At 39.3% G+C, this 27,758-nt stretch overlaps 1 protein-coding gene across 1 annotated transcript in view; it reads left to right on the top strand.

Annotated features, from left to right (window-relative positions):
* The window catches only part of LOC135581068 (sodium/proton antiporter 2-like), a 55,588-nt gene that overhangs the window by 24,310 nt on the left and 3,520 nt on the right, over positions 1 to 27,758 (top strand). Inside the window, exons 4-8 of the mRNA XM_065192265.1 lie at positions 16,379 to 16,555; positions 18,649 to 18,755; positions 20,179 to 20,299; positions 22,196 to 22,257; positions 22,343 to 22,645. Coding sequence (XP_065048337.1) covers positions 16,379 to 16,555; positions 18,649 to 18,755; positions 20,179 to 20,299; positions 22,196 to 22,257; positions 22,343 to 22,645 — 770 coding nt within the window. The remainder of the gene's footprint in view (positions 1 to 16,378; positions 16,556 to 18,648; positions 18,756 to 20,178; positions 20,300 to 22,195; positions 22,258 to 22,342; positions 22,646 to 27,758) is intronic.

Here is a 27,758-nt window from a genome sequence, read left to right as displayed (position 1 = left end):
ACATAATCGCCATATTCCATCCTTCTTTCGTATGAGGAGCACCAGTGAAGAGTAGGGGCTACAACATGGCCGAATAACTCCTGTTTTGAGCATCTCTTTTACAATCCTTTCTATTTCATCCTTCTGGAGATGTGGATACTGATATGGCGGAGCATTTGCTGGTGATTGGCTTGGAAGAATCGTTATACAATGATCATACCGACGGGTAAGAGGTAGGTTGCGTAGTTCGTCAAATATATCTGAAAATTTAGCAAGCAAAGGAAGTAGATTTGGATCTTCCAATTTTGTTGGCTCTCCCTTAGTTTGCTGCTCAAGTTGTACCAAAAAGCCACTGCATGCTTTATGCAAAACCTTCTTCATTTGTTGTGTGCAAATCATCGTTACGTCGCCCCCACGTTTCCTGTGCAGTATCACCTGTTTCTCCTTACTGTAAAATTTCATAATTAGTTTCATAAAATTCCAAGAAAAATCACCTAATGTTGTCAACCATTTAATTCTGAGCATGGCCTCATCATCATCAAGAGGGAGAAGGAAGAAATCTGCAATTATCTCTTTGTCCTGCAGCAATAGTTTCTCCTGCGGGCACCTATGATCACACTTCAAAATCCGTCTGTCGGTGACCTTAACATCAAACCTGCAACGATTCTCGATAGGTAATGCCATTTGGATATTATTAGTGCTGCCCATGTCGATGAAAACAGTGATCAGTTGTTGTTTGAGAAGGCCTCCAACTTTCATCATTTGCGGGTTTGAGTAGCCGGCTAGTGCATGTACCGTAACTTCGGTCGGTTGTGGCTCTTCTTCTGCATCTTCTTCTTTATGTTCAATGCTCTCTTCTAGATGTTCAATGACCTCTTCTTCTACTGGTTCAATGATAAAAAGTCTCCCTTTACTACAGCGATGCTCATGGCTCCACGGCTCGTCGCAATGCCAACATAACCCCTTCGCAGATCGCTCCTGAAGCTCTTCTCTTGTCAACCTTTTTGGTGCAGGGACTTGGTCAACAGTAGGGGGGGCTAAGGGCTTCAATAGTACTGGTTGAGGAGTGACCCTAGTCCTTCGAGCTTCATGGTTCAATTGCTCCTCTTGATGTCGTGCGAAAGAGATTGCTGCCATAAGCGTGTACGGTTGTCGCGCTTTAACTTCTCCTCGGATCTCCGGCTTCAAGCCCTCAATAAAGGTCCTCAATAGCTGTTTTTGAGACCAATCAAGAGTTTGATTAGATAACCTTTCAAACCTGGTTTGGTACTCCTGAATGGTGGAGGTTTGTCGGATCTTTACTAGTTGTCCGTCAATATTCTCGTAATCGGTTGGTCTGAAGCGGATCAGCAGTCCTTCTTGGAATTGTTGCCATGAAAGGACTCCATAAGTATGTTCAAACCAGTCAAACCACTGTATAGCATCCCCTTCAAGATGTATAGCTGCAATTTTCACCATAGATGCATCCGCGGTTTTGTGGTACCGAAAATATCGCTCCGCGTGCAAGATCCAACCAATCGGGTCTCCTTCTTCCCATCTAGGGAAGTCCACCCTTATGCGTGGATAGTTGGGATCGATCATAGAGCCTCCCCTCCCTTGGAACTCATCTCTTTGGGCCTGGTGCGATTGGGCAAAGCTCTCTCCATGATATGATTTTTTCGGGCTTAGTAGTCGGCCCAATCTGAGTTTGGTAAAGAGCGTCCGAATCTTATCCTCCATTCGCGCCTCCAAGGCTTCGAATTTAGCATCGATTGCCTCCTTAGATGCCATAGTATATGCCTCCAAATCTATGATGTTAAGATCTCTCTTTTGTTGTCAGGTTAAAGGCATGTATAGGTTGAGAGAAGTGATGGTCGAAAGGGTTGATGGATCGGTGGATGTAGGCTACGATTTAGGCTTGTTTTGTGGCTATTTTGGGTGCAGTTTGAGAGTGTGGTTTGGTAGAGTTTTAGGGCTATGGATGAAAGTTTTGGATCTGTGGTAGATGGTAGCAAAGGTTTCACAGAAATCCGTGGAAGTTGCAGCAAGTATGTGCTGTCTTGTAAGAGTAGAATTGTCGTCGAAGAAACAACGGTTTCTCGACGTAATTTCCACCAAAAACTTGAGAGAATTGAGGAGGGAATTGATAGAAAAATCACAGTTTATATGACAGCAAGGATATCTAATTTAATCAAGAAAATTTCGGCAGTATAACAGTAAGGAAATTGGTGCAAGTTGCAATTGCAGAATTGTCGTCGAAAAATTTCAGCGGGTTACGATGAAAATTTGCAGCAATATAAAATCATTTTTAGAGATGAATTTCTTAATAGATCAATCTTAGATGGAAGCCAAGATTATCTATGAAGTGTATAAGAAATTTCATTCAAAAAAGATTGCAAATAGATGGGTTAAGGCAACGATATGCAGTTGAAATTTTCTGCAGCATAGATTTTCAAGTGCAGCAGATTGGACATAAAAGATCAGTAGTTTATATTGAGAATTTTTCGATGAAACCAAAGGGAAATCCACTGTTAGTAAGTGTCAAAGATGTCATAAAAATTTCGTAGAAATTTGGATAGAAAAAGCACAGTAGCAAGATCAAACAGATGGTGCTATGCGGCTTGAATTCTGCAATTCAAGTGCAGCAGATTGGACATAAAAGATCAGTAGTTTATATTGAGAATTTTTTGATGAAACCAAAGGGAAATCCACTGTTAGGAAGTGTCAAAGATGTCATAAAAATTTCGTAGAAATTTGGATAGAAAAAGCACAGTAGCAAGATCAAACAGATGGTGCTATGCGGCTGGAATTCTGCAATGTATTTTTCGTCGTAGAGATGAAAACTTTGTGACGAAAAGTTTATGCAGCAATATAGGAACAAATTTTTTTTTTTTTTTGATTTTCGAATAAGGATAACTAAATTGCAGCAGCAGTAAGGTAGGAAACCAGAACCTGTTGCAATTCACGGGGAGATCAAAGGATGATCCGCGGTGGTGGAGATGATGGCGGAATTCGGTGACGATCTCTTAAGCAATTGTGGGAATTGCTTTGGATGGTTGTGGAGGGTTGATGGATGGCTTTGGAAAGGCAGCGAGACGCCAAGAACGCTACTCTGATACCAGGTGTTAGAACCCTTGTAGATTCTAAACTTGGGGTTGGTCTCTTTAGGAGATCGGCCTCCTTGGAACTCTATAGGGGTTCCTCCCTCCAAGTTGCTGCTCAAAGGCTGCAGAAAAGATTCATCTATTGCTTGAGAAAAGAGGAGGAATACATGACTATTTATAGGGCTTCTAAACCCTAACTCCTAATAGGACTCTTACTTAAGACTCATACTTCTAACCAACTCCTAATAGGACTCCTACTCAAGACTCCTATTCCCTTACAACTCCTAATTCTTTTCTAAGAAAAAACCTCCTACATGAATGTCCCTCTCAATTAGGACTCTCCTAACTAGAGTCCTAACAGAATGTTCCTCTCAATTAGGACTCGCCTAGCTAGAGTCTTAACAGAATGTCCCTCTCAATTAGGACTCTCCTAGCTAAAGTCCTAACAGTTTTACATGAATGTCCCTCTCAATTAGGACTCTCCTAGCTAGAGTCATAACAGTTATATTGGCATTGCAATGAGCCGTAGAGCCGTGAGCATCGCTGTAGTAAAGGGAGACTTCTTATGATTGAACCAGTAGAAGAAGAGGTCATTGAACATCCAGAAGAGAGCCTTGAACATGAAAAATATGCAGAAGAAGAGCCACAACCGACCGAAGTTACGGTACATGCACTAGCCGGCTACTCAAACCCATAAACATTGAAAGTTGGAGGCCTTCTCAAACAACAATCGATCACTGTTCTCATCGACACGGGCAACACTAATAACTTCCTAAACAGTAAGGTTGCTGTTCAAATGGCCTTACCTATCAAGAATTGTAGCAGGTTTGACGTTAAGGTCGTCGACAGATGGATTTTGAAGTATGATCGTAGGTGCCCGCGAGTGAAATTGTTGTTGCAGAACTAAGAGATAATTGCATATTCCTTCCTCCTCCCTCTTGATGATCATGAGGCCATGCTCAGAATTAAATGGTTGACGCCATTAGGTGATGTTTCTTGGAATTTTATGAAACTAATTATGAAATTTTACAGTAAGGAGAAACAGGTGATACTGCACGGGAAACGTAGGGGCAACGTAACGACGATTTGCACACAACAAATGGAGAAGGTTTTGCATAAAGCATGCAGCGGCTTTTTGGTACAACTTGAATAACAAACTAAGGGAGAGCCAATAGAATTTGAAGATCCAAACCAACTTCCTTTGCTTGCTGAATTTTCAGATATATTTGACGAACCGCACAACCTACGTTTTACCCGTCGGCATGATTATTATATAACGATTCTTCCAGGCAAACCTCCAGCAAATATTCGGCCATATCAGTATCTACATCTCCAGAAGGATGAAATAGAAAGGATTGTAAAAGAGATGCTTGAAACCGGAGTTATTTGGCCAAGTTGCAACCTCTACTATTCACCGGTGCTACTTGTATGCAAGAAGGACGCAACATGGCGAATATGCATTGATTACCGAGCTCTCAATGGCATAACCACAAGGATAAATACCCTATTCCAGTAGTAGATGAATTGCTAGATGAAAGGGAGCATAAATCTTCACAAAGCTAGACATTCGATCCGGGTATCATCAAATACAAGTGTGTGAAAAGGCATACAGAAAACCACATTTCGAACACACAACGACCACTATGAACTTTTGCTTTCTTCAACAAAAGATGGAATATTTTGGGCATATCATATCAGAGGAAGGTGTGATGGTGGACCCCTCTAAAATAGAAGCAATGTAGAACTGGCCGACCCCGAGGAACATAAAATTGCTATATGGATTTCTGGGTTTAATAGACTATTATCGCAAGTTCGTGAAAAACTATGGAAAGATCAGTGCACCACTTACTTACTAAAAAAAGATGTCTTCCAATGGTCGAACAAAGCCTTTGTTGCCTTCGACAAACTTAAGGCAGCCATGACGACGACGCCGATGCTAGCACTACCAGATTTCAGCCGACCCTTCATTATCGAGGTCGACGCATCTGGAGTCGGAATTGGAGCCATTCTCATGCAAGATGGTCGACCACTCGCATACACTAGCAAGGCATTGTCTCCCTCCCATCAAAATATGTCAACATATGATAAGGAGATGCTCGCCATTGTGCACGCAGCAACGAGGTGGAGACCCTACTTGATCGGTCAACGATTTCAAATTAAAACCGACCATAAAAGCCTCAAGTACTTTTTGGAGCAAAAGATATCATCCCTTGAGCAGCAAAAATGGGTAACAAAACTTCTTGGATTTGATTATGAAATAACTTACAAAAAGCGGAAAGAGAATGTTGTTGCAGATGCGTTTTCGTAGCTACCCGAGCAAGCTGAATTTTCGGCTATTTCACTTCCGACCAGTAACTTCCTAGAAGATATTAAGATGGAATGACAGGAAGATTCGGAGACTAGTAAGATCATAAAAAAATTGGAGGAAGCACCAAGCTCCGTGGCTCATTACAATTGGGACTCAAAAGAATTACACTATAAGAGACGCATTGTGCTTGTAACAAATTCTACTTGCATCTTCATGAGCAGATTTTGGACAAAGTTATTCCATATGCAGGTCACTAAATTGAAAAGGAGTATGACATATCACTCACAAACCGATGGCCAAACAGAAGTTGTAAATAGGTGCTTGGAGATAGCCCAAAGCCATCCACCAAATATGACTACCCAAGGAGAACTTCAGACCCAGCTAAGTGCCATTATTGATCGACGGATCGTGACTCGACGACGACGACTCACTACTGAAGTGCTAATACAGTGGGCGAACCTACCAACAGAAGATGTCACTTGGGAGAACTATGACGACTTGAAGATCAAATTCTCAGAATTCATGAATCGTCAGCCTCAAGGACAAGGCTAATTTGAAGAGGGCGGGTCTGTTAGGACTCTAACTAGGAGAGTCCTAATTGAGAGGGACATTAATGTAAAACCTACATAAGCCGACCCCTATTAAAGAGGTGAAGAGGCCGGCTAGGGTTAGGAGGTTGTTTCTTAGAGAAGAATTAAGAGTTGTAAAGGAATAGGAGTCTTGAGTAGGAGTCCTATTAGGAGTTGGTTAGAAGTAGGAGTCCTATTAGGAGTTAGGGTTTAGAAGCCCTATAAATAGGCATGTATTCCTCCTCTTTTCATAAGCAATAGATGAATCTTTTCTGCAGCCTTTGAGCAGCAACTTGGAGGGAGGAACCCCTATAGAGTTCCAAGGAGGCCGATCCCCTCAAAAGATCGACCCCAAGTTTAGAATCTGCAAGGGTTCTAACAAAAGAGTTCCATCCGAAGATAACATCGTAGATCCATTATCTTAGATTGCCTTTGAGCATCATAGGGGTCTGATGAGGATCAGACACGTAGGTGATTGACTTTAGGTTAAGTGGGAGATTGTTAGTCATAGGTGCCCTGCAAGCCAATCACGTGAGTGATGACACGTGTGACATGATACACATTCTTTTTGCTTATTACATTTTGGTATTTTATCACTTTATATTGTTTATTACATATTTGCATATATATATATTGTGATGTCCATTTATTTGTGCTATGAGAATCAGATCGTGATGAGATCACGATAATGAGATCGATTCACCTTTAAACACAAACCCTAAATAATCTTGGTCATAGGTTACTCGAAAGGGACATCGAGATAACCGGACATACTAGTGTGCTGTATACCCATCTATATGATGGAGGCAACTGGTCTCATAGCTGCTCGTATGGATACACTAAGGTTACAGTGCAGGTGCTTATTGGAGAATGAGTTCACTGATTGATTTGCTCACGGAATGCTGGATGGTTAATGATACCTCATTGTTAGACAACGGTTTTGTTATCCCAGTGGTGTACCTGGTCTTTAGACTTGAGACACCAAAGATGTCTTGTATGAGTATTCCATTCTTTGATACCAGACTTATAGGTCTGAAAGTTCCAGATCTAGCATAGCCGGTCATCGGGAGTGCTCGCCAACCTTACGAGGACTATTGATTGTCGATAGAGGATTATCCACTCTTTGTGTCTTGAGAGGAATATCTCATGTGTTTTTGCTCAGATAAATCCCTAGCCAGCATCATTCGGATTGATAGAGAAAGAGTTCTCCGGGAGAATTCGATTAGAGCGAGACTCGAGTAGAAACCGTATGGGTCTGATAGCACCATGCCCGGTATACGGTCTCTGGGATATTAGATGGATGAGGGACTATAGATACACGGTAATTGAGGACAGACAGGTCCAATGAATTGGATTCCCCTGTATCGTTTGAGGGCTACGGCGTAGTGGCCTATTACGTCCATAGTCGATGAGTTGAGTGAATTATTATGAAGATAATAATTCACTGAGCTAGAAGGAGTTCTGATAGGTAAGACTCACAGCCAACTCGATATTGGGCCCAGAGGGTCACACACATATGGTAGGCATTGCGACGAGTAGATTTTCGAATATGAGATATCCGCCGGAGCCCTTATCTTATTAGATATCCAATAAGTTCATGAATTATTGGATCCTATGAATGAGATCTAATAAGAGTCAATGAGAGATTATTGGATAAAGATCCACTAATCTAAGAGGCTTGGGTAATTGGATGGAGATCCAATACCCAATAGGGCAGGATCCATTAGGGTTAAGTTGAGGGGGCCTTTAAAAATAGGAGGGAACCAAACACCCATAGGCTAGAGGCTTCTTGGTTTCCACCTCCTATTCTCCTCTCCCCTTCTCCTCAGATAGTAGTTGTGGAGTTTTTGGCAACGATTTGAGGAGCGTTGTCGCAACCCTACTATGTGGATCACCGATAGAGAGGAGGATGCTTGATCTCCTTCATCCTCACCTACAGATCTATAGGGATTCAGGGATATACGATCTCCTTAGGTAACACAACTATCTCATGCGTGGTTTTAAGTTTCGCGGGTTTTTGCACACCAATCTTCGTACGATGATGAATACCTTTTTGGAAAATTTGGGGTTTTTGTTTTTTGTTCTTCCGCTGCGCATGTGATGTCGCCCCTGGATTTCCCTGCAGCCGAGGCAGCGTATGCCTCCATTTTCTTATATATATATATATATATATATATATATACACACACATCGAGTGATATGCCCTAGCGTATCGCTCAGTACGCTCGTATTGTACCGTATCGAGCAAAGCTCAAAACGTCAGTACGGTACGAAATTAAGAACTTTGATTTCAACAATTATTATAATTCTTAATTATACTATTCTGATACATAAAATGATATAACGGTTATAATAAGTGAATCTTCTTTCAATTTTGAGGCTTCTATATCTCACATTGTCACTACAATACAATGCAAGTATTACCTTGTTTTTCCCTTAAGTTATTGTTCTCCTATATGTTGGATCTCTTTATTGTCTCTTGGTTGAACTGGACGCTTGGATACTTGTTCACATTAGATTCTCATGCCCATGCCTGTGCAAATAGACTGACTTGAGGTGATGAGTTATATATGTAGCATGCTTCTTAATTATACATTCATTGAATTGTCATTGATTCTCATGTATGTTTTCTATGTTATAAGTTCATTAAATAAATAAAAAGATATCAATGGTTCATGATGCAATTTTATTTAACTCGCTCTATATCAAGTCATGGTTAATCTATGGTTGTTTTTGTTGTGCCTGAGAATATTACTCTTTCACTTTGGCACCCATTGCAGTTCTTATCACATTAGTAATACATCAACAAGTAACATGCATCAACTCATCCCCTTTCAGTTCATTAAAGGATTTTGACATGCTCTCAGGTAAACTCTGCATAGCTAGAGTATTGTCTATCAAGTGTTCACTCTTATCTTTGTTTGATACATCCATACTTTTTTCTTCTGGTTAAAGATGTTTTACTTCTAGTGGAGCAGTGTTTAAGTTTCTCCTACTAGGAAAAGCAACAAGATTGTTAGAACTCTTGCAGATTCTAAACTTGGGGTTGATCTCTTTAGGGGATCGACCTCCTTGGAACTCTATAGGGGTTTCTCCCTCCAACTTGCTGCTCAAAGGCTGCAGTAAAGATTCATCTATTGCTTAGGAAAAGAGAAGGAATATATGGCTATTTATAGGGCTTCTAAACCCTAACTCCTAATAGGACTTCTACTTAAGACTCCTACTTCTAACCAACTCCTAATAGGACTCCTACTCAAGACTCCTATTCCTTTATAACTCCTAATTCTTCTCTAAGAAATAATCTCCTAACCCTAGCCGACCTCTTCACTTCTTTAATAGGGGTCAGCTTAGGTAGGTTTTACATGAATGCCCCTCTTAATTAGGACTCTCCTAACTAGAGTCCTAACAGACCCGCCCTCTTCAAATCAACCTTGTCCTCGAGGTTGACGATTCATGAATTCTAGGAATTTGATCTTCAAGTCGTCATAGTTCTCCCAAGTGACATATTCTATTGGTAGGTTTGCCCACTGTATTAGCACTTCAGTAGTGGGTCGTCGTCGTCGAGTCACGATCCGTCGATCAATAATGGCACTTGGCTGGGTCTGGAGTTCTGCTTGGGTAGTCATATTTGGTGGGTGGCTTTCGGCTATCTCTAAACACCTATTTACAACTTCCGTCTGGCCGTCGGTTTGTGGGTGATATGTCATACTCCTTTTCAATTTAGTATCCTGTATATGGAATAACTTTGTCTAAAATCTGCTCGTGAAGATGCAAGTATAATTTGTCATAAGCACAATGCGTCCCTTATAGTGTAATTTTTTTGAGTCTCAATTGTAATGAGCCACGGAGCTTGGTGCTTCCTCTAATTTTTTTATGATCTTACTGGTCTCCGAATCTTCTTGCCATTCCATCTTAATATCCTCAAGGAAGTCGCTGGTCAGAAGTGAAACGACCGAAAATTCAGTTTGCTCGGGAAGCTGCGAAAGCGCATCTGCAACAACATTTTCTTTCCCCTTTTTGTAAGTTTTTTCATAATCAAATCCAAGAAGTTTTGTTACCCATTTTTGTTGCTCAGGGGATGATATCTTTTGCTCCAAAAAGTACTTGAGGCTTTTATGGTCGATTTTAATTTGAAATCGTCGACCAATAAAGTAAGGTCTCCACCTCGTTGCTGCGTGCACAATGGCGAGCATCTCCTTATCATATGTTGATATATTTTGATAAGAGGGAGACAATGCCTTGCTAGTGTATACGAGTGGTCGACCATCTTGCATGAGAATGGCTCCAATTCCGACTCCAGATGCGTCGGCCTCAATAATGAAGGGTCGGTTGAAATCTGGTAGTGCTGGCACCGGCGTCGTCGTCATGGCTGCCTTAAGTATGTCGAAGGCAGCGGAGGCTTTGTCCGACCATTGGAAGGTATCATTTTTCAGTAGAGAAGTGAGTGGTGCACTGATCTTTCCATAGTTTTTCATAAACTTACGGTTGTAGCCTATTAAACCGAGAAAGCCACGTAGCAATTTTATGTTCTTTGGGGTTGGCCAGTTCTGCATTACTTCTATTTTGGAGAGGTCCACCGTCACACCTTCCTCTGATATGATATGCCCATGATATTTCACCTTTTGTTGAAGAAAGCAAAAATTTATAGTGCCCGTTGTGTGTTCGAAAGGCAGTTTTCGTACACTCGTATTTGATGATACCGGGATCGAAGGTTCAGCTTTGTGAAGATTTGTGCTCCCTTTCATCTAGCAATTCATCTACTACTGGAATAGGATATTTATCCTTGATGGTTATGCCATTGAGTGCTCAGTAATCAACCCATATTCGTCATGTTCTGTCCTTCTTACGTACAAGTAGCACCAGTTAAGAGTAGAGGCTGCAACTTGATCGAATAACTCCTGTTTCGAGCATCTCTTTTACAATCCATTCTATTTCATCCTTCTGGAGATGTAGATACTGATATAGCCGATATTTGCTGGAGGTTTGCCTAGAAGAATCGTTATATAATGATCATGCCGATGGGTAAGATGTAGGTTGTGCGGTTCGTCAAATATATCTGAAAATTCAGCAAGCAAAGGAAGTAGGTTTGGATCTTCAAATTCTATTGGTTCAATCATAAGAAGTCTCCCTTTACTACAGTGATGCTCACGGCTTCATGGCTCGTCGCAATGCCAACATAACCCCTTCGCATATCGCTCCCGAAGCTCTTCTCTTGTTAACCTCTTTTGTGCAAGGACTCGGTCGATAGTAGGGGGTGCTGAGGGCTTCAGTATTGCTGGTCGAGAAGTGACCCTAGTCCTCCGAGCTTCATGGTTCAATTGCTCCTCTTGATGTCGTGCGAAAGAGATGAATGCCATAAGCGTGTACGGTTGTCGCGTTTTAACTTCTCCCTGGATCTCCGGCTTCAAGCCCTCAATGAAGGTCCCCAATAGCTGTTTTTGAGACCAATCACGAGTTAGTTGGAGGTTTGTCGGATCTTTGTTAGTTGTCCGTCAATGTTCTCGTAATCGGTTGGTCCGAAGTGGATCAATAGTCCTTCTTTGAATTGTCGCCATGAGAGGATTCCATGAGTATGTTCAAACCAGTCAAACCATTATATGGCATCCCCCTTTAAGATGTATAGCCGTAATTTTCACCATAGATTCATCTGTGATTTTGTGGTACCGAAAATATCGCTCCACGCGCGAGATCCAACCAATCGGGTCTCCTTCTTCCCATATAAGGAAGTCCACCCTCATGCATGGATAGTTGGGGTCGATCATAGAGCCTCCCCTCCCTTGGAAGTCATATCTTCAGGTTTGGTGTGATTGGGCAAAGCTCTCTCCTTGATGTGATTTCTTCGGGCTTAGTGGTCGGCCCAATCTGAGTTCGGTAAAGAGCGTCCGAATCTTATCCTCCATTTGCGCCTCGAAGGCTTCGAATTTAGTATTGATTGCCTTCTCAGATGCCATAGTATATGCCTCCAAATATGTGATGTTAAGATCTCTCTTTTGTTGTCAGGTTAAAGGCATGTATAGGTTGAGAGAAGTGATGGTCGAAAGGGTTGGTGGCAAGGTCTGTCATACCGAAGCGTACCGCCCGTACCGGGCGGTACGTACTGGTCCGCCAGGTTGTCGATACGCGAACCGTCCGGTACCGCTACAGTGCTACAGTATTATACTATAGCACTGCTACAGTGCTACAGTAATATACTGTATAAAATTGTTAGGTACACCAAGGTGTACCGCTCGGTACGCCCTGATGTACCATCCGGTACACTGGTACCGTACCGTACCGAGCTCGGGTCGAAACGTCGGTACGGTACGGTACGGCGAACCTTGGTTAGTGGATCGGTGAATGTAGGCTACGGTTTAGGCTTGTTTTATGGCTGTTTTGGGTGCAGTTTGTGGGTATGGTTTGATGGAGTTTTAGGGCTATGGATGAAAGTTTTAGATCTGTGATAGATGGCAGCAAAGGTTTGATAGAAATCAATGGAAGTTGCTGCAAATATGTGCTAGTCATAGGTGCCCAGCAAGCCAATCACGTGAGTGATGGCACGTGTGACTTGATACAGAATCTTTTTGCTTATTATATTTTGGCGTATATCACTTTATAACTATTGCATAAATGCATATATATATTGTGATGTCCTTGGATTTGTGCAATGGGAATCGGATCGTGATGAGATCAGGATAATGAGATCGATTCACCTTTAAACACATATCCTAAATAATCCCGGTCATAGGTTACTCGAGAGGGACATCGTGATAACCGGATAGACTGGTGTGCTGTATACCCGTCCATATGATGGATGCAGCTGGTCTCATAGCTGCTCGTGTAGGGACACTAGGGATACAGTACAGGTGCTCATTGGAGAATGAGTTCACTGATTGATCCGCTTACGGAATGCTGGATGGTTGATGATGCCTTATTGTCAGACAGCGATTCCGTAGTCCTAGTGGTGTATTTGGTCCTTAGACTTGAGACACCAAGGATGTCCTGTATGAGTGCTCCACTCTTTGATACCAGACTTATAGGTTTGGCTGTCCCAGATCTAGTACAGCTGGTCATTGGGAGTGGTAGTCGACCTTACGAGGGCTATTGAGTGTCGACAGAGGATCATCCACTCTCGGCGTCATGAGAGGAATATCCCATGTGTTCTTGCTCAGACAAATCCCTGGCTAGGGTCATTCGGGTTGAGAGAGAAAGAGTTCTCCGGGAGAATCCGATTAGAGCGAGACTCAAGTAGAAACCGTATGGGTCTGACAGCACCATGCTCGATATACGGTCTCTGGGATATTAGATGGATGAGGGACTATAGGTACATGGTAACTGAGGACAGACAGGTCCAATGGATTGGATTCCCCTGTATCGTCTGGGGACTACGGCGTAGTGGCCTAGTACGTCCGTAGTCGATGAGTCGAGTGAATTATTACAGAGATAATAATTCACTGAGTTAGAGGGAGTTCTGACAGGTATGACTCACGGCCAGCTCGATATTGGGCCTAGAGGGTCACACACATATGGTAGGCATTGCGATGAGTAGAGGTTCTGATATGAGATATCCGACGGAGCCCTTGTCTTATTGGATGCAGATCCAATACCCACTAGGGAAGGACCCATTAGGGTTTGACACGGGATCTCTATAAATAGGAGGGATTCACAGCCTCATAGGCTAGAGTCTTTGCTTGCCTTTCCTATTCTCCTCTCCCTCTCCACCTCAGAGTAGGCCTGGAGTTTTGAGGAGGGTCGTCGCAACCCTGCTGTGTGGATCACCGCTAGAGAGGAGGACGCTTGACCTCCTTCACCCTCTCCTAAGGATCTGCAAGGAAACAGGGATATACGATCTCCCTAGGTAACACAATCTCTATACGCAGTTTTGTGTTTTGCGGATTTTTGCGCACCAATCTTCGCACGACGACGAACATCTTTTTGGGAATCGGGGATTTTTGTTTTCTTGTTCTTCCGCTGCGCATATGATGTCGCCCCCCATGATTTCCCAACAATATGTGCTGTCTTGTAAGAGCAGAATTGTCGTCAAAGAAACAGTAGTTTCTCGACGAAATTTTCACCAAAAACTCGAGAGATTTGAGGAGGGAATTGACAGCAATATCTCAGTTTATATGATAGCAAGGATGTCCAATTTAATCAAGAAAATTTCGACAGTAACAGTAAGAAAATTGGTGCAAGTTGCGATAGCATAATTCTTATAAAAAAAATTTCAGCATTTTACGATAAAAATTTGCAGCAACACAAAATCGTTTTTAGAGATGAATTCCTCAATAGATCAATCCAAGGTTTGCAATACCGTATCGTACCAGTATTTCGACTTGAGCTCGGTACCGGTACGGTACGGTGTACCGAGCGGTACACCCAGGTGCATCGAGCATTGTAGCACTGCTATAGTGCATTGCTATAGTGTACTGGTGCACTGTACTACTACTATAATAGTGCACTGCAACAGTAAACTGTGCACTGCTATAGTGCTACAGTGCGCTGCTACAGTCGGACCGGTTGTAGGCGGTCCGCGTACCGTTGGCCTGTCGGACCGGTACGTACCGCCCATACCAGGCGGTACGATTCGGTATGGCAGACCTTTGATCAATCTTAGATGGAAGCCAAGATGATCTATGAAGTGTATAAGAAATTTCATTAAAAAAAGATTGCAAATAGATGAGTTAAGGCAACAATATGCGGTTGAAATTTTCTACATCACAGATTTTCAAGTATAGCAGATTGGACATAAAAGATCAGTAGTTTATATTAAGAATTTTTTGACAAAACTAAAGAAAAATCCACTGTTAGGAAGTGTCAAAGCTATCATAAAAATTTCGTAGAAATTTGGATAGAAAAAACGTAGTATCTAGATCAAACAAGCTGTGCTATGCGACTGAAATTTTATAGTACAGATTTTCAAGTATAGCAGATTAGACGTAAAAGATCAACAGTTTATATTGAGAATTTTTTGACCAAACTAAAGGGAAATTTGCTGTTAGGAAGTGTCAAAGCTGTCATAAAAATTTCGTAGAGATTTGGATAGAAAAAACGTAGTTGCAAGATCAAACAATCTGTGCTATGCGGCTGGAATTTTGCAATGTATCTTTCGTCGTAGAGATGAAAACTTTACGACGAAAAGTTTATGCGGTAATTTTGGAACAATTTTTTTTTTTATATTTTCGAATAAGGATAACTAAATTGCAGTAGCAGTAAGGTAGGAAACCGAAACATGTTGCAATTCACGGGGAGATCAAAGGATGATCCGCGGTGGTGGAGATGACGGCGGAATTTGGCGATGATCTTTTAAGCAATTGTGGGAATTGCTTTGGGCGGCTGTGGAGGGTTAATGGATGGTTGTGGAAGGGCAGCGAGATGCCAAGAGCGCTGCTCTGATACCAGATGTTAGAACCCTTGCAGATTCTAAACTTGGGGTTGATCTCTTTAGGGGATCGGTCTCCTTGGAACTCTATAGGGGTTCCTCCCTCCAAGTTGCTGCTCAAAGGCTGCAGTAAAGATTCATCTATTGCTTATGAAAAGAGAAGGAATATATGGCTATTTATAGGGCTTCTAAACCCTAACTCCTAATAGGACTCCTACTCAAGACTCTTACTTCTAACCAACTCCTAATAGGACTCCTACTCAAGACTTCTATTCCTTTACAACTCCTAATTCTTCTCTAAGAAACAATCTCCTAACCCTAGCCGGCCTTTTCACTTCTTTAATAGGGGTCGGCTTAGGTAGGTTTTATATGAATGTCCCTCTTAATTTAGACTCTCCTAGCTAGAGTCCTAACAAAGATGCCCTTGGTAATCTAAAGGTAGAATGAGATGTAGCATGAGCAGATAGGTCATCTATATTGCACTAGTAATGCTGGGATGGCTATGATCAAGCTATCCTTGATTTGATCATGTTCCACCTAGAAAACACCAAGGGCGTCTCAGGCATTTTTCCTAGTAGGAGCGATTATAAGTTGCTTCTGTAGGAACATTATGACTCTGCATCTTCTTTTTTTCTTGGCAATTTTAGATAGTACAATGGTTGAACGTGTTAGACAATCACTGTAATTCCAAAATATATTGACCTTCTACAATCAGGTGGTCAGTTGATAATGTTGTATAAAAGGCCAAATTGAGCAGTATACTCGATGATTCATGAGTAAAACAAAATAGATATGCATATAAATCTTCCTCGCTTAGTTTGGAATTACAATTGTACTGCACTGTCCATGGCATGCTCCTCTGGATTTTATTATGAATGATTTGTGCATGTACTCAAAGTTATTAGTCTTTGAAAGTCTCTCATTTTTTGTTTCAGTGTTGAATAGTGCATAATGGTTTGATTTCTTACTTGAGGAGCTTGTAGATATCATACCAACTCCTATTAAAGTCATTGAGCATTAGTATATATATGTTGGCATGATTAATTTGCACTTGGAAGTTACATGTTACATTTCTCTTTCATAGGCTCCATCTACGGAAATAGCTGTTTCAGAATTAACCCATGCATCTGCTGAAGTCAGTGAAATTGTGTTCTTCCTACTTGGTGCAATGACAATAGTGGAGATTATTGATGCACATCAAGGCTTTAAACTAGTTACTGACAATATTACTACTCGGAAACCTCGCATTCTCCTTTGGGTGGTGAGTGTTATTTTTTTGGTCATTGCCACATATTATATTATTATCTTACAATCTGGAATAGCCATTAAACATGTTTGCTGTTACATTCCCTTTGTAGTTTTCTATCAGGATATACGCAACTGGAGTCACCCGCTGTTTGTAGTAAATATGATGTCTACCATGCTGAAAATGGTCATGGGTTACTCCTAGGTCCATTTGTTTTTTTGCTAAGTCCAAGTTTTTGGTATAATTTGATCAAAGAAAAAATGTCATCAAATCTTTACTACCAGAGACTTGTAGGGAACCTGCATAGTGGATGATGACAACCGAAGTTGTATGCACATACTAATTATGGGCACACGAGTTTATATTGGTGAAAATTGATCGTAAGAAGTTTACATTGGTCATGGAATCCAATTGTGTAGATTTCATTCTCAGAGTGACCTAATAGATGCAAAGTTGATGGTTAAATTTGTATCCAGAGCAGTCATTGTTGCAATATATGAAGTTTGGATATATTCCAGATGAACTTCATGTCATTTGGTGCATATTGTAACTGTAAATAGTAACAAAATCAGATCTGGTGTTGCATCAACTATGTTGAATTTGACAAAAGCGATTGAGCTTGCAATACTTGTTGCCATCCTTATCATCCTAGTAGAAGTATTTCCTGAGAAGAAATAATGATATAGTTAACTATTTAATCTTCCACTCTAGTCTTCTTTGATTGAGAAAAAAAGCATTAAAGTGATACTTCACTGTTGCAACAAATACAAGCACTATCTGAGGGTAAATGTGTATTAATTTTCAAGGCATCTTTAGTAAGACAACTATGCACTTGGCCAAAATGTGTTTGGAAGTATTCAATTTATTGTTTGAATCAAGGATTGTAGTTTTGGGTACGGAACCCATTTTAGTCATATGATAAGACCAGTACATACTAGTCAATACCGGTGTACTGTGTTTCAAAGAGGAAGAAAAAGACATGAGAGAAAGGGGCGGGGGAGGAACCAGAGAAGGAAGGAGGAGGAAGAGAAAGGAAGAAAGGGAGGCAGCAGAGGATGAGAGTGAAGGAGGAGGAAGAAAAAGGAAGAAGCCATAGCGATGGAGGAGGAGAAGGAAGAAGAGGAAAGCGTGTATCAAAGAGATAAATAACAGCGAATTGGCAGGCAATGTCCAATGGAAGCAGTAGCGGCAATGTTGTGAGAAATGGGGGAATGGGTCGCAAGCCTTAATTGGGGGTGGCATGTGTGTTTGATGTATGTATGCATGTACGTATGTATGTATGATTTGGACTAGACTGCTTGAAATGGGAGCCATCCACTTATCGGTCCACATGTGGACTGACACATCCAACGGTCCTAAGTTTGAATAGTTGGAAAGGTGTTTCATGGTCTTGATTGTGTTCGATGTATATATATGTGTGTGTGTGTGTAATTTGAACTGGATTGCTTGAAATGGGATCTATCCACGTACTAGTCCACGCTCAAACTGAAACATACCAATGGTCCTTGGTTTGAATAGTTAGAAAGGTTTTTTATGGTCTTGACTGTGTTGTTGGGGATGGAGGAGCAAGGAAAAAACAGAATACTACGATGCAAATAAAAGAATCCTTTCGATTCAAGAAAAGCGGTATTGTATTTAAAAACAAGAGGATTGACAAGAACACTTACAAGATATTCTCAAGTACACACACTCTCTATATCCCTTGCTTCATGAACTATGGTCCTATTTATAGGACCTAGTCACTCCCCATGTTACCCATTATTGAGGTAGTTATTGAAATTTGAAACTACCCTATAACTACTAGATTATGATTGAGTTAGTTATTGAAACCACCCTATAACTACTAGATCATGATAACTACCTCGATAATTATGAATCAAATCTCAACATGCGTTGGTCAAATTGTTTTGTTCTGTGTCACAGAAATTTTACTAGCAAAAATATATCAAATTATTTTTTTCTTTTGTTATTTGTGTAGGAAATGTTGGATACCTATAGAATAATCAAACTATTTGTCATTAATTTGTATATTAGACATAATTAATGCAATATATTTTTGACACATTCAATTTATCTGGATACTGATAATATTATGGTTGTAATTACAGGTTGGTCTTGTGACTTTCTTCCTGAGTTCAGTTCTTGATAACCTGACATCAACAATTGTTATGGTTTCCTTATTAAGGAAGCTAGTTCCGCCATCAGAATACAGGAAGTATGATTCAATTAGTTTTCTCTAATTTAGTATCTCCAAAGTTGACCGAGTTGTATGACCTCTAGTTCAATAATATTATCCTACAATATTCTTGTTTATGTAGATGGCCAAGCTCTATGGACACACTAAACCTAGTATTATATATTTGCAGTTTGGCTGTTTCATTTTCTTCCACATAATGATCTATGTACCTTCTACTTTTTACATTAATCTTATTTTTGTGATTTGTACGGGCACTAAATTCTCACTGAAGAGTCAAATCATATCAGACATCTTACATAGATTCAATGATTATTTTGTTCTGGTATTTCTTGCATATGTATTAAGAAAACAGACAATTGCTTTATAGGGATTGAAGGACAAGTAAACACTTAGCCTATCTATAAATTTTATAACCTGGAAGAACCAAGTGATGAAGCACAGATCAACAAGAAGTCATGCAGAAGTCTTATGTTGATTTGTTGCAGGAATAGTTACCGTAAGGGAGGTTCTTAAGATGATGTTATTTTCCTAATCAAAGTGTATGATCTAACTTTGACGGAGGAAGAGGAAGAGGAAGAGGAAGAAGAAGGAAGAAGAGGAAGCGGAAGAAGGAAGAAGAAGGAAGTGGTGGAGGAGGAAGAAGAAGGAAGAAGAGGAGAAGTGGAGGGAATGTACCGGAGAGACAAATGGCAGTGACGTCAAGTGGCAGCTGGTCACGGGAAACAGGGGGAAACGGGGTTGCAAGCCCTAACCGGGGACGATGTCGCAAGCCCTAATCACTATTTTAGGATTTCTTTTATTTTTTTTATATGAGTTTGACCAGACTGCTCGAAACGGGGGTGGTCATGTATTGGGCCACACCCCAACTGCTATGTACCGCCTGTTTCATACATTTCAGGCTGTACAATGGTCATTGCTTGCACCTTTGTCATAGCCATGCTCTCTTTTTGTCCCCTGTGCATGAGCTGGCCATGTTGGAAATTGATATCCAGTTACAACCTGCAACTACCCCAATGTATGTAATAAAATATTAAAAATATTATGGATATCTATATTTGTTATTTTATTATGATATCCTATTCAAAATTTTGTGATTTTTAATGTGTGGTTTGTCAGGTCTTAATTCAGAATAGCATAATGATTATTAGTCATTGCTCTTAACTTTCATATTTAAACTTACCATTTGTAATTAAGTTTCTTATGTTAAGTCATTTGTAATAAGTAATGGGCATGATATATTAAGTTGTTCCTATGTTAAAAGTAGTTTCCTTTTTGTTGTTTCCGTTATTATTTCAATTCATTGTAGCATTTTTGTACTTTAATTTGATTATGATCACGGTGCTAGTCATTGTCAGCAATATTTATCTGCTGAATTTTGCTCCAACATTTTTAGGCCAACTTCTCAACATTGATATTTTATGGTTAGCACATGATGTGACAGATTTTTAGGTGCTGTTGTTGTAATAGCAGCCAATGCTGGTGGTGCATGGACGCCTATAGGTGATGTCACAACTACTATGTTGTGGATTAATGGTCAGATTTCCACTTTACAAACAATGCAGGTAAATTTAGGTTGTATGCTTCTTGTTTCTTTTCTCATGGGCTGAAATTATCCTAAATAAATGAAAAAGAGTTCTCAAAACTGATATTTATTGGTCAATATCCTGTTATAGAGTTTATTAGCTACCTAAATATGTATGGGATGACAAAAAAGCATATGATGGAATGAGCAGACCTCAAGATCTCCAATTATCTCCAATCTTCTTCCGGAGTGGTCCTTTAGCTCTTGATCTATTATCCAATTCAGTCTGCCTCATAGATCTATGATAAAATTGTTTTTGATGATAATACTTCTTAAGTATCTGAATAAGGTTCGTAATTTCGTACCGTACTAGAGTTTCGACGTTAGCTCGGTACGGTACGATACTGTCTACTGCTCAGTATATATATATATATATATATATATATATATATATATATATATATATATATATATATAATCGGCGACACGACGTCGCCTCTCTCTTCTCCCAGGCGGGACGACGTCGTCTCGTTTATATATATATATATATATATATATATATATATATCATTCCGTCCGGTAACGGGCGGTTCGTATATCGGTCAGCTGACGGATCGATACATACTGTCCGTACCGGGTGGTATTATTCGAAATTGCATACCTTGATCTGAATGAATGACAGTTTAATTGTGTAATGGAGATGCACTTGCAAGTTGCAACATTCTTTCTTGCTGTAATCTGCTGGCATATATATATATATATATATATATATCGTTCCATCCGGTAACGGGCAGTCCGTGTACCGATCAGACGGACCGGTATATACTGCTCGTACCGGATGATATTATTCGAAATTGCATACCTTGATATGAATGAATGACAGTTTAACTGTGTAATGGAGATGCACTTGCAAGTTGCAACATTCTTTCTTGGTGTAATCTGCTGGCATTTTATGGAAAGTTCACAAGAACCTTTTTTCTTAATCATGCATGTAATCTCATGCAAGTTAGGAGAGGCTATCCAAGATTGCCAGAGACAATGTTGTTTGATTTCTGCTATTAACTTGAATTAGCAAAAGTTATGATAATTTACTTTTCAATATTCAAGTGAGTAGTCTTTTACTGTGTCTATTCTCATTATTCAAATGTTGACTTGATTAACATATTGTTAATGTAATGCAAGTATATACATTAGATATAGTGTTACATAAAGCATAATTCTTCTATGTAAAAACTGATTTTGAAATGGGATTCCTTTTCGTTGCCAACAAGAGTGAATTCATAAATGTTGTTTAGAAAACTGTGCTTGTTTGTGTAACATCTATATTATGGTTGTTGGAAAGCTTTGACTTTGGAATATCTGAAATTTAATGAAAATATTTGCATAATGTTAGTGGTTTAGCATCCCATTATGTATGAGAGAATTTCAATTGAAAAAGGTTCTGCTTTGTCAAATTGTTATTTGCAATTTTTTTCTATTTACTCCTTCCATTCAAGTATCACATAACCATGTATATTTTAGACACTACAGGACTCGAATTCCTGATCTCGTAACTGTAGAAATTGCATCTTAAACACTAGGACATATTCTCAGAGACAATTGTATATGTTTGTATTTTGTCAAAATATGCAGACAAGAATTGATCATCATCGAGGTATTTGCAGGAGAGATTGTCTTTGGACCCATTTTTTATGTTCAATATGCCTCTTGACTTGATCAATTTTGCTGCTTGCTAGCCCATTTTGAAGGTTTATGTTCAGTGCAACAGCCAGTTTCTTTAAGTGGTCACAATTTTGTTGTTCTTTTTTGCTCCCTTAGTTGTTTGCTAACATTTGTTGCTAGAAATTATACCCGGATGTTACTTTTAGATAGATACCATGAGAGGTGCAAAATATCTGATAGCTAAGATAGATTCTGTGTCATTTTTCAATCGCAGGACTTGTTTATCCCTTCAGCTCTTTCCTTAGCTGTCCCACTGGCTTTGATGTCCCTCACAAGGTATTTAATGAATAATTAGCAGATTATAAATTATTAATTATGACTAGCATAAGCAGTCATCAGTTTTTCATGTTTTTCATTGTAGTGAAGTTAATGGGACATCTGAGAAACAGTCCAATGTTTTAGCATCAGAGCAGATGGCTCCTAGAGGGCAGCTAGTTTTTGCTGTTGGTATAGGGGCTTTATTGTTTGTTCCTGTATTCAAAGCCATAACAGGCCTGCCGCCTTACATGGGTATGCTGCTTGGACTAGGAGTTCTATGGATTTTGACAGATGCAATACATTTTGGGGATTCTGGAAGGCAAAAATTGAAAGTGCCACAAGCCTTATCTCGTATAGATACACAAGGAGTTATTTTCTTTTTAGGGATTCTTCTGTCAGTGAGCAGGTACAACCAAGAACATCCACCTCATCTTTGCAATACATGATCAATAATGTGCTAATATGAATATTTTATCCATGATAGTTTTTGTCACATTATTCAAACCTGAATGCATGCACTTTTGTTTTGCTCTCTTAAGCATTGTGAAATCCTTCACCTTTTAGAGAGAGATTTGACACAAGAGTGCCAATTTGCTACAATCTATTCATATGAACCTTGCTGATGCTATGGTATTGTTTTCAGCCCACAATGTTGACTCATAGTTTTCAACTCAGCCCACTCAAATATGATAGCTCATTAGCACATTCCTTAGATGAAGTTACAACTATTTCAAGGTGCTTTTCTTCATGACCAAAGAATGCATTAAAAAAGTTGGTTACTTGTTGTAAAACACTTAATTTCAAACTTCCCTATGTATGAAGGGTTGTTTCATGCACTAGTACTTATTTGGTTATTTAGGGCTTAGAAAGAACTTTAGAAAACTGATGATATTGACAGAAGCTCTCTTAGAGTGCTCTTTTAAACTCTGTATCTCTTGGATGCATCCTTGAGTGGTGAGTCTTTTGTTTTAAGTTTTGTATCCTTGTTTATTATCCTTGGGGTGGTCATCTTTGCAATATATGATCAATAATGTGCTAATATGAACATTTTATCTATGATAGTTTTTGCCACATTATTCAAACCTAAATGCATGCACTTTTGTTTTGCTCTCTTAAGTATTGTTAAATCCTTCACCTTTTAGAGAGAGATTTGACACAGGAGTGCCTAATTTGTTACAATCTGCTCATATGGACCTTGCTGATGCTATGGTATTGTTTTCAGCCCACAATGTTGACTCATAGTTTTCAACTCAGCCCACTCAAATATGACAACTCATTAGCACATTCCTTAGATGAAGTTACAACTGTTTCAAGGTGCTTTTCTTCATGACCAAGGAATGCATTAAAGAAGCTGGTTACTTGCTGTAAAACACTTAATTTCAAAATTCCTTATGTATGAAGGGTTGTTTCATGCACTAGTACTTATTTGGTTATTTACGACTTAGAAAGAACTTTAGAAAACTGATGATATTGGTAGAAGCTCTCTTGGAGTGCTCTCTTAAACTCTGTATCTCTTAGATGCGTCCTTGAGTGGTGAGTCTTTTGTTTTAAGTTCTGTATCCTTGTTTATTATCCTTGAGGTGGTGATCTTTCTGTATCCCTTTGTGATTTTAAACTTGATGGTGAGCTTTCTTTTCGATCTTATTAAAGTTTTATCGCGAGTTCGTTCCTTTTCTATTCGTAAAAACTTATTCCAACAAATACAATTGTACTGTCGGTTTTTCTTTTGAAATCCATTCTACTTTACCCCCATTCTGCATCACACCGTTATCAGTTTGGTATCAGAGCTAAAGGCTAGAAATCATGGTAAGACGGAATGGAAAAGATATAGTTGATGAAGGTAGCGACCATGAAGAAGATGCTGAGTTGTTGGGGCTGCAGCTACGAAAATTGTTGCGTAGTCTATAAGAAAAAAATGAAATAATTGAAGAACTTTGAAGTAGACAAACCAGTATGAAAATGGTATCCAAGAATTTACTTTTGATGATGATACACCTCCTCATCCAAGGGAGTCGAGAAGATTTCGGGCAAGACATGTAGTCCACGATGAGTGGCAGAATAAATACAACCCAAGATTGGATATTCCGGAGTTTGAAGGTAAAATTAATATTGATGACTTTATTGATTGGCTTAATACAGTGGAAAGAATTTTCGATTTTCATGAACCACAAGAACAAAAGAAGGTAAAACTTGTGGCACTTAAACTTAGACGGAATGCATCTTTTTGATGTAAAAATATGAAGAAACAAAGAGAATGTGAAGGGAAGAGTAAGATCATGACATGAGAGAAAATGAAAAGGGAGCTGAAGAGAAAATATTTACTTCACAATTATAGGCAAGAGATCTTTATCAAAATCCATGATTTCAAGCAAAAAGATCTTAGTGTGGAGGAGTACACTACAGAATTCAATAATCTCATGTTAAAAGGAGAGTTTGTAGAACCGGAAGAGTAAATCATTGCAAGATACTTAGGAGGTTTGAAATATGAGATTGCTAAGGTGGTTCAACTGCAGCCATTTTGGTCTTTAAATGATGTGAGCAAGTTGGCTTTAAAAGTTGAAAAGCAATAGAAGTTTGAAAAGAGTTCTCAGTATGGGTCAAAAGAAGGCTATACGAAAGGAGGAAATTCTAAGCCTACTATCCAGAGCAAGGTATCAAAGGTGCAAGACAAGGGTGAGGGATATGCTGGCAACAAACAAACACCTAATTCTTCTATCCCAAGTGGTCGAAAATATTTCAAATATTATGGTTTTGGGCATATTGTTTCAGATTGTCCAAATAGAAAGATTGTTACTTTGGTTGAAAATCATAGTGATGGAGGATAAGATGAAGCTGACGAAGAACGAAAATACGATGATGATGAGGAAAAGGTTACTATGCTGATCATGGTTTGTCTATTGTATTGCAACGTAGCTTACAAGTATCCTACGTGGCCGAGGATGAAAGTTGGGTGAGAAAGAACGTGTTTCATACTAAATGCACTTCTTATGGCAAAGTGTGCTTGGTGATCATCGATAGTGGCAGTTTTGAGAATGTGGTGTCTTTGGAGATGGTGCAGAAGCTAAAGTTGGACACAATCCTTCATCCACATCCGTACCAATTATGTTGGTTGCAAAAAGGAAATGACATCAAGGTAACTAAAAGATATTTAGTTTCGTTTTCTATTGGAAAGTATTATAAATATGAAGCATGGTGTGATGTTGCTCCTATGGACGCTTGTCATTTGCTATTGGGAAGACCTTGACATTATGATAGAAGGGTGTTGCATGATGGCTACAAACACACTTATTCTTTTAAGGTGAATGAAAAGAAGATTATTATAGCTCCATTACAACCTTTTGAAATCAATGCACCAAAGAAGAAAGTTAGTGCTTTCATGGCCTATGGTGAATGCAAGGGTGCATTAGACAAGGGTGGTCATGTTTTGGCTCTAGTGGTAGTAGAGGAGAATGAACAACACAAGGAGACACCAACAATCATGAAACCAATCTTGGAGGAGTTTCAAGATGTTATATTGGAAGAGATTCTACATGGCTTTCCACCTTTGAGAGACATCTAGCATCATATTGATCTTATTCCGGGGGCTATTCTACCTAATAAGGTAACATACAGAATGAGTCCTAAGGAGTATGAAGAACTTCAAAGGCAAGTGGACGAATTGGTGAAAATTAGATTAATTCAGGAGAGTATGAGTCCTTGTGCGATTCCAGCCTTATTGGTGCCTAAGAAGGATGGTTCTTGGAGAATGTCTGTGGACAGTCACACCATCAACAAAATCACAATAGACTATCGTTTTCGTATTCCAAGGTTAGATGATTTACTTGATCAATTGTGTGGTGCTTCTATTTTCTCTAAAGTTGATTTGAGAAGTGGCTATCATCAAATAAGAATGAGGCCTGGAGATGAGTGGAAAACAACCTTTAAAACTAGAGAAGACTTATATGAATGGTTGGTTATGCCATTTGGACTATCTAATGCTCCTAGCACTTTTAAGAAATTTATGAATCACATACTTAAACCATGCATTGGAATTTTTGTTGTGGTTTATTTTGATGACATATTGGTAAACAACAAGAGTGAAGAGGAGCATATGAATCATCTTAAAGAGATTTTTCTTATTTTGAGGCAGTAGAAGCTTTATGCTAATTTAAAGAAGTGTGGTTTCTTTACTCCTTGTCTTGTGTTTTTGGGGTATGTTGTTTCAAAGATGGAATAATTATGGATCAAAGTAAGGTAGAGGCTATTCTTAATTGGCCAGCATCTGCTTCATTGCTTGAGGTGAGGAGTTTTCATTGCTTAACTTCCTTTTATAGAAGATTCATCAAGGGGTTCAGCTCTATTGTTGCTCCAATCACTGAATGCTGGAAAGGTGACAAATTCAAGTGGACTAGTGAGGCTAATGATGCCTTTGAACTATTGAAAATAAAGGTGATTGAAACTCCTATCTTAGTACTACCTAATTTTGATAATGTGTTTGAAGTTGAATGTGATGTATCTAATGTGAGAATTGGTGTAGTTTTGAGTCAAGACAGAAAGCCCATTGTCTTTTTTTAGTGAGAAGCTAAATGATACAAGAAAAAAATATTCTACTTATGATAAGGAGATCTATGTCATTTATCGAGCTTTATCTCATTTGAGTCGGTATCTTTTTGCCAAGCCATTTGTCCTATATTATGATCATGAAGCATTAAAGTTCATTAATCAACAACATAAGCTAAACAAGAGGCATGCAGCTTGGGTGGAGTTCTTGCAATCTTATAACTTTACAATCTAGCACAAATCTGGTGTTCAAAATGTAGTTGCTGATGTATTGAATAGAAAGCATTATTTATTATCAGCAATGGAAGTTAAAGTAGTTGGATTTGAGACATTCAAAGATCTATATGAGAATGATGTAGATTTTGGCTCAATATGGTAGAATTGCAAATCAGGTTCTTTTCAATAATTTTCTATCTTTGATAGTTTTTTTTTTCGAGCTAATGCCTTGTGTGTTTCATCTTGTTCTTTGAGACAAGTAATTATAACTGAAGCTCATGGTGGTATTTTGGGAGGACATTTCGGTAGGGATAAGACTCTAGCTCTTGTTCAATCAAATTTCTATTGATATTGGCCTAAGATGTTCAAAGATGTCGAGCGACATGTAAAGCAATGCCGAGTGTGTCATTTGGCAAAAACAAGAAATCAAAATTTTGGTTGGTACACTCCATTCCTAGTGCCAAATGCTCCATGGGAGGATGTGAGTTTTTATTTCATTTTGGGACTGCCAAGAACTCAAAGGAACAAGGATTCTATCATGGTTGTTGTTGACAGATTTTCAAAAATGTCTCACTTTGTTCCCTGCAATAAATCGAATGATGTATCTCATATTGCTAATTTATATTTTAAGGAGATTGTTAGATTGCATGGTATTCCAAGAGCTATGGTGTTTGATCGAGATTCAAAATTTCTTAATCATTTTTTGAGAGATCTTTGAAGGAAGTTGGGTACTTCTTTGAATTTTAGTAGCTCTCATCATCCAC

Source organism: Musa acuminata, chromosome BXJ1-7 (genome assembly GCF_036884655.1).
Source record: "Musa acuminata AAA Group cultivar baxijiao chromosome BXJ1-7, Cavendish_Baxijiao_AAA, whole genome shotgun sequence".
NCBI classification, from domain to species: domain Eukaryota; kingdom Viridiplantae; phylum Streptophyta; class Magnoliopsida; order Zingiberales; family Musaceae; genus Musa; species Musa acuminata.
This window is presented reverse-complemented; position numbering and strand designations above follow the sequence as displayed.